Source organism: Heterocephalus glaber, unplaced genomic scaffold (assembly GCF_053883595.1).
Source record: "Heterocephalus glaber isolate CG9 unplaced genomic scaffold, H.glaber_assembly_v1.0 deba00001565, whole genome shotgun sequence".
Lineage (NCBI taxonomy): Eukaryota > Metazoa > Chordata > Mammalia > Rodentia > Bathyergidae > Heterocephalus > Heterocephalus glaber.
The window spans coordinates 718592-732046 of NW_028258352.1; the positions used below are offsets into that span (position 1 = coordinate 718592).

The window sequence follows — 13455 nt, forward strand, 5'->3', positions numbered from 1 at the left end:
GTTTTATTTCTCCCTTTACTTTGGATATAGAAAGCTTCTGGGCCAATTTTGCAACTCCTATAGCACACGGGTAAGACTTCAAAGAGCAGGGCATGATGGTGCATGCCTGTAGCCCCAGCACTCAGGAGGGTGAGGCAGGAGGATCACTGCAAGCTTGAGGCCAGCCTGGACTACAGAGTGAGTTCAAGGCCAGCCAAAACTACAAAGTAAGACCCAGTCTCAAAAAACAAACAAATGAACAAAAAGACTTCAAAGAATGAGCTCTGTGTATCAGTATGTCCTCTGGCTTCATCTTCTTCCTCTTTACTCTCATTTTTATTTTATTTTGCTATCCTCCATTATGAATTTTGTACATTACCTCCAGTCTTTCTTTGGAGAAGGGCATAACATATAATATGAAATCTCATTTGTTCATCATAGCCACCGTATTTTACTGATATTTCTCTTCACTTTACCAATAAAACCAAAATGGAACCTCAACAATTCTGAGCAACTTAGGGTCATACAAACACAATCTTTCCTGTCTCCTGGGACCCAGATCAGCAGTGTGCTGGGCCTTTCCTGGCTACTGAGAATGGAAAGGGGCAAGTGGATATGAAAGTCTCATTGTATAATCTTCCAATGCACTCAAAAGTCTCAGACTGGACCAGTGAAATATGTGAAGCTGTAAATGACCACCTCTCCAGTCCTCGCCTTGTTTGACTGGGGCCATGAAGGGATGTGCCCAGCACTACAAGGTTCAGCAGTGGCAGAGGCAGAACCAGAATCTCATTCTTCTGTCACATACTTGTGAAGGCAGATCCAACCTGAGGACCCTCCAGCCTTGTCCTTAAATTGTACATCACTGAGTGGAAGATGCAGAAATCATTACCCACATACTCTGTCCAGATAGTGCTCCCCGATTCCTTAACTGTGGAATGAGAGGAGACCAGACTGCTCTCTCGTCCTATAAAGACTGGTGACTTCCTGACCAGCCAGAGGTCACAGTTATAGAGATCTGTTGTGAGATACATTAGGTCCATTCAGATTCAGAAACGACACATTTTCCAGCTGCAGTCAATCTTTTTTTTTTTTTCCAGTACCAGGGAGCGAACCCAAGACCTTGCACTTTCAAGGAAGGTGTGTTGCCACTGAGCTAAATCCCAGGCCTTGCAGTCAATCTTCTGTGATTTTTTTGTTGTTGTTGTTGAGACTAGATCTTGCTGTGTAACCTACGCTGATGGTGATCCTCCTGCCTCAGCCTCCTGAAAACTGAGACCACAGGTGTGCCCCACCACACCCAGCTTGTGATTTTGTAATTTATAGTTTGCAGTGTTTCTGTGATGATATATGGAAAAGTAAGGCAGCCCAGAAGTAGTCTTTCTAACCATGTGGTTACATTGGGTCCTTGGGCTCTCAGGACAGTCATAAACAGCAAGCTAAACTTGTGACTTTTTTTTTTTTTGGTACTGGGGATCGAACTTGAGTCCTTGCACTCGCGAGGCAGGCGGCAGAACCACTGAGCTAAATCCCCGGCCCACTTGTGACTTTTTTAAACCAACTATTCACACTATATCAGATAACGGATCCAATCAGGTATTCTGCAAACAAACTAAGATCACCATAACAGGCAGGATTGTCAGAGCTCTGAGGTTGTTTTAGCTTGTTCCATCCCTGGTCCAGTCTCCACTGAAGTGAGGAAATAAGGGAAGGCTCCATTCCAGTAGAGAACTCACCCAGGGGAGCCACTTTCTGTAAGCAGAACTGCCTGGGGCCATTTTTCTCAAGAGGGAGGAGTACCACAGGCTCTCCATACTTCCATGTCCTCTCTACACTAATGGGGCCATTGCACTTCATATAAAAACAATTTATGGTCATGCTCACCATCTTCTAAATCTTTTCTCCACAGTCACTCTTGCCTGTTAAATTCATCAGACTCATTTTAGTCCTCCCCTGCCTTGGCCTTTCTGTGGTACCTGGCTCTGCCTCACACCCACTGAATTGCTGGTTTGATTGCCTGGCACTGGCTGGCCCTCCCCACTCTGACTTTTCTGGCTACCTCTCAGCCCCTTCCTGCCTTCCCCCACCATGGGAGGCAACTCTCTGCCCCACCCCTAGGACTCTATCCATAGCCTTGCTCAGTGAGCGTCCTCATGGCTATAAGGGGTGTCAGTGTGAGTGCCAGATGCAGGCCTGCAGTGGTCACCTCTTCCTGGGTGGATATCCTGATCTCCACAAAGTCAGAGTTCCCACAGCGCAGGACAAGTAATCTCCTCAGGATCCCAGAGACCTTTCTCAGGTTTTTCTCCTTCTTGGGTCTGTGCCAGAGTCAGTTCCTTAAGTTGATCAACTCTTTCAACTTCTTTACCCCCTCTGCAAAGAGTCCTTGTTCATATAAGTATGTGTGTCTATGTGTTGGGTCAGGGAGCTCCCCACCCTAATCTTTCTCCCAGGTTTTCAAATAACAAAGTGGGGAAGAAATTTGGAGATCATTGCTGTTGGGTTCATGTCATCCCTCCTCTTAAGGCAGTGATTACAGAATGGCCCTTACTCTCAGAAGGTTGGAGTTGGGGAGGTCAGAAAGGAGAAAGGAAATATCATGGAGAAAATACCATGGAAGAAATATTAATTAATACTTTAAAATATTCTCCTGTCATACATCAGAGAGAAAAACTTTGAAGAGTCCAAGGTAGTTACCTTCAAATCTAACAGGCAAAGCTTGCATGGAGTCCTTGGGTGAGATGCCCACCCAGATTCCTTCGCTGTAGCCAGAAGTATGGAACTCTGGAAATCTAGATGATGATGTGTGCAAAAGAAACCACCTGGGAACCTGTATGAAGGCACCATGGGCTCTCCAGGCCTTCCTCCACCAGCTGCCTTGGAAACACATAAGAGGGGCAATTCTTACCTGCTCTCTTTTCCTTTCTCCCTCCAGGGCTCTGCACTCAGAAGGGAAGTTCCCTAAAGGTAAGGCCTGTCTTTTTGGCAAAAAGCTACTAGTTGCTATCCCTTGTAAAAACTTGAGAGAAATTTGCAAATATTGTTGGCTTTCCATATCCACAAGTTCCACATCCATGGATTCAACAACCACAGATCAAAATTACTCAGGAAAAAAAATTGCATCTGTATTGAATATGTACAGACTCTCTTGTCATTATTCCCTATAGTTTAACAACTATTTACATAGTATTTACATTATGCTAGGTATATAAGTAGCCTAGAGATGTTTTAAAGTGGAAGATGAAGAGGAAGTGTATAGATTCTATACAAATACTATGTAATTTTATATGAGAGACTGAGCATCCATAGATTTTGGTATCTGAGGGGTTTCTGGAATAAATCCCCATGCAATATTAAACGACAACTGTACAGTACACAGAGAGCTGGCCTAGGTGGAACAGAAGCAAGAGTTGGGAAGGCAGCCTCACTTCCTGACTCAGCTCTGTGTGCCTGTCAGGCCATATCCACTGGAAAGTGCCCTGTCAGAAGGCTGATTCCAGATGTGCTGAGAGGCCAGGCTTGCCCTCACAGCTGTCTAGTTTTCTCACAGGATAGGTCTTTTCAGCCTCTCATGATCTGTCAGCCTGTCCATCTAAACTCACATCCCATCCCCCAACTAATTAGCAAGTACCTGACAGGTGACAGTTGGACTAATCTGTTTGAAACAAAACTCTTCCTAACCCTCAGGCAGGTATTTGATCCCATTTGGCCACTTACTGCATGGGACCCCTGCTTAACACCATTAAGCCTGTGTTTGGTCTGTCTTGCCTCACAGGAGTGATACAAAGATTCGGCAAATGAAAACATAAGCAGTGTGAGCCCTCTCTACATTGGGTTACTGAACTTACCAAGCTGTGTGGTCTTTGGAACATGACTATAATTTATTTCATTCTTATATCAACACTGTTTGTCTTATACTATTATTTTATAGATTAGAAAACTGAGATTCATGAGCTAGGTGCTATGGTGTGCACCTGTAGATCCAGGTACTCTGGAAGCTGAGGCAACTCAGAGGTTCTAGGCCAGCCTGGGCAACATAATGAGACCCATAGTAAGACCCTGTCAGGTTGGAGGAAAGGGGAGAGGGAGAATGGGAGGATGAGAAGAAGGAAGGAGGGAAGGAAGGAAAGAAGGAAAGGAGAGAAAAGAGAGAAAGAAAAGCAAGCAAGCTTGGCATGGTGGCACATGCCCACAATCCCAGAACTTGGCAGGAGGATCTCAGTGGGTTTGAGGCCAACCTGGGCAGCATAAGGAGTTCAAAGCCAGCCTAGACTACATAGAAAGACCCTGTCTCAAAAATAGAAAGAGAGGAAGAAAAGGAGGATTCTATTTGATCCAGCTATTCCCCTTCTAAGTATCTTCCAAGAGTTAAAGATATCATATTACAGAATATATGTACTCTGTTTATAGCAGAATAATTCATAATAGCTAAATCTTGGAAGCAGCCTATATATCCATCAACAGATGAATGGGTAAAGAAAATGTGGTATTTACACACAATGGAGTACTATTCTGCCATAAAGAAAGAGATTTAGGAAAATGGATGCACCTCAAGAGATAATGTTAAGTAAAATAAATCAGACACACAGCCTTAAATATCACATTGTTTCTCTTATATAAGAAACTCAAAGTAAAAATAAAGAGCACAATAAAAGACAGAGAATAGGAAGTATGGAGATAGCTCTTCCTCAAAGGGGAGGGGATCAAGAGATGGAGGAGGGGAGGAAGAGCAGGGAGGGAAAGGGGATGGAAGAAGGAATTGGGGTGTGTTATGTGCATGTGTCAACTCCACACAAGGAGTGTAAACATTATGTAGTAGACATGTTTACTAATAAAAAAAATTTAAATGTTAACCGGAAAAAAAAATAAAAATAAAAATATCTAGATCCTCAAAAGAAAGGATGAGGCAGAGGCAAAGAAAGGAAAGGAGGGAAGGAGGAAGAGGAGAGAAGGAAGGAAAGGAGGGAGGGGGAGGGGAAGGGAAGGGAGTGGAGAGGAGTAGGGAGGGATGAAGGAGGCAGGCAGGCAGATTCAGAGCAGTTAAGGGATTTTATTTTTTTTTGAACTATTGGGGCTTTAACTCAGGGCCTTCACACTGAGCTACATCCTCAGACTTTAAAAAAATTTTTATTTTGAGACAGGTTTCCCAGGCTGTGCTCAAACTTGCAATCCTTCTGCTTCAACCTCCCAGAGTACTGGGATTACAGGTGTGTCCAGCTTCAACTTGGTCAGTTCTTGAGTAACAGAGCTGGAAACAGGTCTATGGCCTCCCATTATAGAAATTCCTGTTTCCTTTGGCCTTGAAATAGCCAGATCTCACTCTAGTCACCTACTTCTTCTTGCTAGAGCAGTAGTGGGTTAGAGGGTGGCCCACCAGAACTTTTGTGGCCCCTTCACCCTTCCTAGCTGTGAGAATGATGGGCAAAGAGCAGCTTTGGTGCCACAGAGACACCTGGCAACTCCATAGCAATTGGCTTGCTCTTCCCTTGGCCACTGGGGACCAGGGCCTGTGCTCCGGGGAAGATCTGGCTGGGAACAACAAGGCTTTTCTCTCTGTCCCTTCCCCACCCAGGGTGTTCTGTGCTGACGCTTCAGTCTGTGAATGTGCTGCGGAAATACTTCTCCATTCTGGATCTGCCTTGGTCTCTGCTGCAAATGCAGGATGTCCTCTTTGTGCTCACCAGTGAAGAAGTATCACGGGCCAAGGTGAGGACTGTGAATTCCTGACCCTCCCCAATCTGGGCCCCCTGGCTCCTCAAAACCCTGTAGAGGCCCTTCCCAAAGACCTTTCACAGGGGCTCAGCATCTGTCCCTGAATGTAGAATTAAACCAGCTAGAATGTGGGAAGCATAGACTTAAATGACTTTGACCTTTTTATCTGATAAGAATTTTTTTAAAAAAACACTGCTCATTATAGAGCTCACTGCAGAATGAAATATGCTCATTGTAGAAACTTTAGAAATATATGAAAGCGTCAAGAAAATAAGAAATAAAAATCACCTGCAATCCCACTACTCAGAAGTAACTGTTAACATGTTGGGGTATACTCTTCAAATAAATATAATGAGTTATGTATAACTCCTGCTATTTAAAATCTGCTTTAACAAAATATTATAAACATTTTCTTCTGTGTAACTAAGTATTCAAAATGTAATGGCTCCCTAGTATTTCATTGTACAGATGTACCGTAAAATAACTCAGGTATCTTTTATCTTTGGACATTTCAGATTTACCGGTTTTCTACTATATTATACATGGAGCAGTGCTCTCGGCTTGAGTCTAAAAAGAATTCAGACCTGCCAGGACCTTCTGTAGAGAGCCAGTGGGGGCAGCCTGCCATGCCAGTTGAGGAAGGGCAGGCCCACTGAGGCTCTCCTGGTGAAAACTCTTAGCTGGCAGTGGGACAGATGACTCTAAGAACATTGAGTTGGGGAGATGCAGGTTGAGAATTGTTCCAGTTTGTCTTCAGGTACAACAGCCAGTAGACCTAAGTCCACCACAAAGAGAAAGTAACAATGAATAAAACTGAGACCTGCTTTGTTAGAAACTCAAAGATTGGTCTGGGGATTTAGCCAGTGGCACTGCACCTGCCTAATCCCTGGTACCAAAAAACGAAGAAACTCAAAAATAATTTTCCACAATAAACATTTATACCTAAGAGGCACCTACTAGATGCTGAGAATGCATGTTGAGCATAAACATTAAACCTCCTTTTTTTTTTTGGTACCAGGGATTGAACTTGGGATCTTGCGCTTTCGAGGCAGGCAGCAGAACCACTGAGCTAAATCCCTGGCCCAAGCCTCCCCTTTTTTTTTTTTGAGATAGGGTCTCACTATGTAGTTCTGGCTGGCCTTGAACTCACTATGTAGCCTTGAACTTGTGGTGATCCTCCTGCCTCAGCCTGCCAAGTGCTGGATTACAGGTGTGTGTCACCATGGCTAGCCTAGTTTATTAATTTTTGTCCTTTATTATTGTATTTCTCTTCTACTTTATTCATTTATTTTGTTCTCTTTTTTTGCTGTAAAGAGTTAATAGAAATTTAATTGATAACATGACATTAAATTGGTCTTAAAATGCAGAAGGCAGATGATAAAATTGCACTTAATTCTGAAGCAATTCGGATCTATCCTATGCTCTTACACCTTCCTCATAAAAGGACACTCACAGCATGGCTCCCCACTCCGACACAAGGCTCAGCAACCACAGCTACATTCTGGTTGGTTTTTAACATTTGGTCAGAACTGATGAACAGGCTCAAACAGTTTTACACTATCGAATCTGCTGATCGGCATCAGACTGTTTTATGCCAGAATCGGACAGTTCTAACACAGGGTTTACGAATCCAGAGTACTCGGAATTGCCACTGTCATCCACTTTGGCACTGACGAAGTCGTTCTCCCACTCCAGCCCGTTGGAGTCCTCTGAGGAGGACATGAGGTTATTTCCGGTCTACCTGCTGCCGGACGTCAGAGCGGCCCGAAGGATGTCCTCCTCTGTCTTGGAGCGTTCCCGCACAGGAAGCATTCTGTTCATCCCTTCCTCATCTTCCCACTCCAGGTCTAAGGACGTGTTGTCGTCATTTCCACTGGTGGATCTTGTCTTGGTCATTAAGTCACAGTTGCTTTCTGTATTTGGTGTCAGCACTGTGGCATCTGAAGAGAGTCTACTACTTCGAAAAACTTCATACTGTGATTTTATATTTCTCATACAAGATTCAAAGTCATCTTCTGGTCCTGAGCTCGAATGGTCACCATTGCTGGGGTGATGATACTGATGCACAACTCTCCGCCTTCCTTGCTCCGTGAGCTTTCTCTGCTTTGTTGCCCTGGCTGCTTCACGCTGTGCAGCGTATAAAGCTTCTTCCTCTAGTCTTAGTGTCTCTTCTTGTAAGGCTCTTTCTGGATTTTCTTATCAAGATCTTTCTGTTTTTCAGCAATAGAATCGTAATGCCTCTCTCGTAGATCAACAATTTCTTCTGTAAGAGGTACTATCAAGGTTTTAGTTGACAAAACTCTTTTTTATTTATTTATATATTTTTTTCAAAAATCTTTTGATTAGTAGAACAAGTTTTAGAACGTTATCAGGAGGAAAGGGAGGATAAAGTTGAAAAACTATGACTGCTTCCTGGGCTCTCTCCTTCATCACTTTCTACTAGATTCTCAAACTCTCCTCAAGTGCTCACCCCTTGAGCATGTTATAAAGTACTTGGATCCTCCGCCACCCGCGCGCTGCAGCCGCCCCGCTTCCTTGCGGAGCATCCCGCAGCACTGCGTCCAGCCGCAGTTCCCCATCGCATGCCGCCCGGCACCGCCGCCTCTGCTCGGAGCCCAAGTGTAGGCCCCCAGCGGCATGGACCGGGCGCCGGCAAAGGCAGCGGTACTCCAGCGGCCGCCGCTCAAGGGACTTGCGCCGGGCCGCGGGGCTGGGCCTTCGCCGCCATCTGCATGGGCAACCTGAGCCGCCCGGGTCCCGCGCGCTATTTTGTTCTTTTTAAACGTCATAAACTTGAAAGAATAGCTTTCTTCATTTTCAGACATTAAAAATATATACTTTAATACTATTAATTTCCTTTGAAGTATTCCTTTATAGCTTACATTTTGAATTTCTTTTCAATCCATAAGGTCTTAGGCTGTATGTTAGTGTTTACAAACATGTATGTTGATCTTTATTTGTAGTTCCATATTTGTGAATGCACTTACTTTCAAAAATTTCTTTGTGGGGGCCAGGAATTTAGCTCAGTGGCACTGCACCTGCCTTGAAACCACAAGGTCCTGAGTTCGATTCTTAGTACCGAAAAAAAATGTATTTTGGGGCTAGGGATGTAGCTCAGTGCTACAGCACTTGCCTAGCATGCACCAGGCCCTACGTTCCATCCCCAGCACCTTACAAATACACACACACACACACAATTAGCATGGTGGTGTACATCTGTCACCCCAGCACTCTGGGAGGCTAAGCCAGAAGGTTTCCAAGCTTGAGCCCAGCTTGAGCAATTTAGCAACTTAGTGAAACACTATCTCAAAATTTAAAAATAAAAAATGGCTGGGGATATAGCTCAGTGCAAAAGCCCTGGTTTCAGCCCCAGTATTGTAAAATAATAATAATAATAATAATTTTAAAAATAATTATAGTAATTATTATTATTCTAAAAATTAATTTGTTATTCCAAGATCAATATTAGCTTTGCATTTTTGGTCATTCACAGGCATGTGCACTCACAAGGCAGTGAAAAATTTGACCCACCTGTTATACACATGCATGTTTCCAGGGGAGATTTAACAAGGCAGCACTGCCTTTTAGTTTCAGCTCTCACAAAAAACATCCTTTTTGTGGTATATTTAGTGCCACATTTTTTCTCATTAGCACATTTTTTGTGATTTTGCTGTTTTAAATGGGCGAACTGTGATGCTGAAGCTGATTAGTGTCTCCAAGCACAAGACACTATCATGTGCCTTATGGAGAAAACGTGTATTAGGTAAACTTCATTCGGGCATGAGGTACAGCACCATAGCCAAAAGTGCAGTCCTAATAAATAAACAGTATATATTAAGTGTCTTTAAACAGAAACACACAGCCAGGGATTTAGCTCAGTGGCACCCCGCCTGCCTTGCAAGTTCAAGGTCCTGAGTTTGATCCCTGGTACCAAAAACAAAAACAAAAAACAGAAACACACATAAGACAGGGTTATGTATTAATGAATTTAGGAAAATGCTGTGACCAGAGGTTCACAAGAACCTAACCCCATATTCCCTAGGAGCAGTGGTCCTAGGTATTCACAAATTCAGAGTTCTCAGTGACTTTATAGACTGTAACTACCACAAATTTGCAAATTAACCGGATATATGTATATATGTAGTTCTCTTGTTGATTTATAATTTAACTGGTTTGTAGTCAGTAAATGTGGTTGTGTTATGCTAATTTTAAAAAATGTATTGAGATTTCCTTAGTGACCTAGATTATAAACTTTATAATCAATTTTTGTAAGTGCTAAATCAACATGTGTACCTTTAAACATGTATTCTCTACTTCTTGAATTCAGGGTTCTAGATAGAGCTAATAGGTCAAGCTTAGTATTTATGTTGGTCAAAACTTTTTTTTTTTTTTTTTGGTACTGGGGATTGAACTCGGGACCTTGCACTTGCAAGGCAGGTGGCAGAACCACTGAGCTAAAAATCCTCAGCCCTGCTCAAAACTTTTATATCTTCACTAATTTTTAAACTTTTTGGCTTATTACTTTCTGATACAACTCGGGCTGGGGATTTAGCACAGTGGTTCCACTGCCTGCCTCGCAACCACAAGGAGCCAAGTTCGATCCCCGGTACCAAAAAACAAAAACAAAAACAAAAAACTGTCTGATACAACTATGGAAAGATCTCCCATCCTACACCTGGATTTGTCCATTTACTTCTTGTTTCACCTCTCACACTGGAAAAGTGCCAGTGTGGTACATTTACTGCCACATTTTTCTCATTATCAGCTTTTTGTCAATTTTTGCTTTATTTGCTTTTCGGTAGATAAAAGATCAAAGCTATTCCTTTTGTTATTCTGTAGTGTATCTCTTTAGGTTAGTCTCTGAATGGTTTATCTCTTTTTTCTTTAATCCTTTTATTTCTAGCTTTCTATTGTGATTTTTAGTTGTTTCTATATGCTCCATATAGTTGGATTTTTTAAATCCTGCTATGAAATATCTGATAGTGGACATATTTGTTCCATTTTTATGTATAACTAATGACATATTTAGTCTTATTTCTACTAATCAATCTTGTGTTTTCTGTTTAACATTTCCCTTTTCTTGCATTCTATGGGATTGGTCAAGTTTTCCATGGTCCTTTTCCCTCTTTTTTTTTGTTTGTTTTTTTTGGGGGGGAGACTGTGTGTTTGGGTTTTTTGTTTTTTTGTTTTCTGGGGAGAATACTGGGGATCAAACTCATGCTTGCCAGGCAGGTGTTGTGCTGCTGACCTAAATCCCTGGCCCTGTTTTTGTTTTCTTTGAGACAGGGGCTCACTATTTACTTCAGGCTGACCTTAAACTCACTATGCAGCCCAGGCTAGCCTGGAACTCTAGCAGTCCTCTTGCTTCAGCTTCCTGAGTGCTGAGATTACAGGTGTGCACCACCATGCCTGGCTCTCCCTCCTTTCTTTACCAGCTACAGATGGTATTTGTGTAGTGACTTCTAAAATTTTAATTTCACCCATAACTATAAAATTTATTGTGTTTTTGTTTTTAGAGAAAGATTCTTGCTTTGTAGTTCAGGCTGTCCCTGAACTTACTATGTAGCCCTGGCTGGCCCACAACTCATGGCGATCCTTCTGCCTCAACCTCCCGAGTACTGGGATTACAGGCATGCACCACCACGCCCAGATAACTATAAAATTCAAAGCAGTGAGTTGTTCAGTAATTTATGATCCTTAGCACAAGAACTTTGCACACTTAACTGCACATTATCAATTCTGCCCCACTCTCTTATTGTAGCTTAAGCTATAACTGGTAAATGCTTGATTCTTGGCCCCCATCATTCTTCTACATGTCTTCTTGGTTCCCCTTTTGCTGCTGCACATTCTTTAGTAATTTTGTTGCTGGTGTTTTGTTTTGCAGTGCTATGGGTTCAACCTAGGGCCTTGGGCATGACAGACAAGTGTTCTACCATTGAGCTAAATACTCTAACCCTTCTTCAGTGATTGTTTTATTTTATTTATTTATTTATTTATTTTTGGTACCGGGGATCGAACTCTGGTCCTTGCGCTTGCGCAGCAGGTGGCAGCAGGTGGCGAAACCGCTGAGCTAAATCCCCGGCCTCAGTAATTGGCCTCAGTAATTGTTTTAGTGAGAGTCTCAGAAAGGCAAATTCTCTTAGCCTTTGAATGTTTAATGGTCCTATCTTTTGAGTGAGTTTAGCTGGAAAGGATAGTTTATTTCCCCTTTGCTTTTTAAATTTTGTACTGGAGATTGAACCCAGGGCCTTTACACTGAGCTATATCCCCAGCCCTTTTCTTTTTATTTTTTGAGACAGCATCTCACTAAATTGCCCAGGCCGGACTTGAACTTCAGATCCTCCTTACAGAGATTACAGGCATGTATTAGCACACCTCAGCATTTATGAAGATGTATCTCTGTATTTGCCTTTATCTTTGGTAGCATCTATGCTCCTGAAAACCTGGTGTTATATAATCTTTTTTTTTTTTTTTACCGGGAATCAAACTTGGGTCCTTGCGCTTTCACAGCAGGTGGCAAAACCACTGAGCTAAAACCCGGGCCCTATAATCTTTTTTTTTTTTTTTTGGTACCAGGGATCGAACTTGGGACCTTCTGCTTGCGAGGCAGGCGGTGGAACCACTGAGCTAAATCCCCAGCCCTTTAATCTTTTTTGTATGTGAAGAGTACCCCTATATTTCTGGGCCCTGCTGTCTTTTTTTTTTTTCTGGAACCACGGATCGAACTCTGGACCTTGTGCTTTCGAGGCAGGCACTGGAACCACTGAGCTAAATCCCTGGCTCTGCTGTCTTATTGTAGTGTATTTATGGCAGATCTTGGTCACACGATTCTGCTTAGTACTCTCAAACTGAGCACCCATACTTAGCACTTCTGAAAAGTCCTCACTTGATACCTCTTCACTTGCCTCTAGTGTGGTATTCCCTTCATTCTCACTCCAGGACTCCTAGTAAATATGTATCAGGTCCTAGTAATCTAGGCTTTGTGTCTTTTAATTTTTTTATTTTTCAGTGCTGAGGTTGGGACCCAGGGCCTTTTGCCATATAAAGCAAGTGCTCTACCACTGATCTGAACCACACTCCAGCCTATTTTGTTTCTTTTCTTTTTTTTTTTCAAGCTCTGCCTTTCTCATTTTATTTTTATTTTGAGACAGGGTGTGGTAAGATGCCCAGGCTGGCCTCAAATTTGCAATTATCTTTCCTCAGCCTCCCAAGTAACTGGGATAGCAGGTATGGGTCACCATGCCTGGCTCTCTGTGTTTCTTAATTTTCCCTTTAAAATGTTTTCTATTTCATATGTTTTCTAAAATTTGTCATTTTTTAAATTTCCTGTGTACCTATTGTTGCATTTGTTTATCTCATACTTTCTTATTCTCACTTAGAATTTTTCTTCTTTTATTTAGCAATTTGAACAGCCTAAATTTAATTTTTTTAGTCTGGATAAACTATTCTACAAAGCTGCTTTCATCTAGAATATATTTATGTTTCGAATGCTGATATTGTTAGCATTTCTGTCTTTGTATCAGGTTACTTTGTGTTGAAGTCTGTTTTGTAAACTTGGGGAAAGGTACTGTAGGTTATTGAATTGGGGGATTTTATTAACCTCCTCTTCCTCTGTGACCCTCCCTATCCAGGAATTTTGCAGTTGCTGAATGGCCAGAATCAGGTCCTCTGGTACCGGTTCTAGTCCCTGGCTGATTCAGCAGTTAACAAGGCTCAGTGCTGCTGTCCCTACGTTTTGCTATCTGTGCACTACAACAGGCACTG

The 13455-nt window shown here is 42.5% G+C and overlaps 1 protein-coding gene and 1 pseudogene across 11 annotated transcripts in view; one reads left to right on the forward strand and one right to left on the reverse strand.

Annotated features, from left to right (window-relative positions):
* The window catches only part of Pigl (phosphatidylinositol glycan anchor biosynthesis class L), a 125667-nt gene that overhangs the window by 69004 nt on the left and 43208 nt on the right, over positions 1-13455 (forward strand). For 8 of the 11 annotated variants that reach the window (XM_087192101.1, XM_021248980.2, XM_021248981.2 and 5 more), the window contains 3 exons: positions 2915-2946; positions 5121-5186; positions 5552-5685. In XM_087192101.1, the coding sequence (XP_087048227.1) occupies positions 2915-2946; positions 5121-5186; positions 5552-5685 (232 nt within the window). Of the gene's footprint in view, positions 1-2914; positions 2947-5120; positions 5187-5551; positions 5686-6206; positions 7061-13455 lie in introns of those variants that run through there. The other 3 variants (XM_004870764.4, XM_087192103.1, XM_087192104.1) reach the window with 2 other exon arrangements.
* LOC101702904 (AP-1 complex-associated regulatory protein-like) lies at positions 7003-8994 on the reverse strand (annotated as a pseudogene).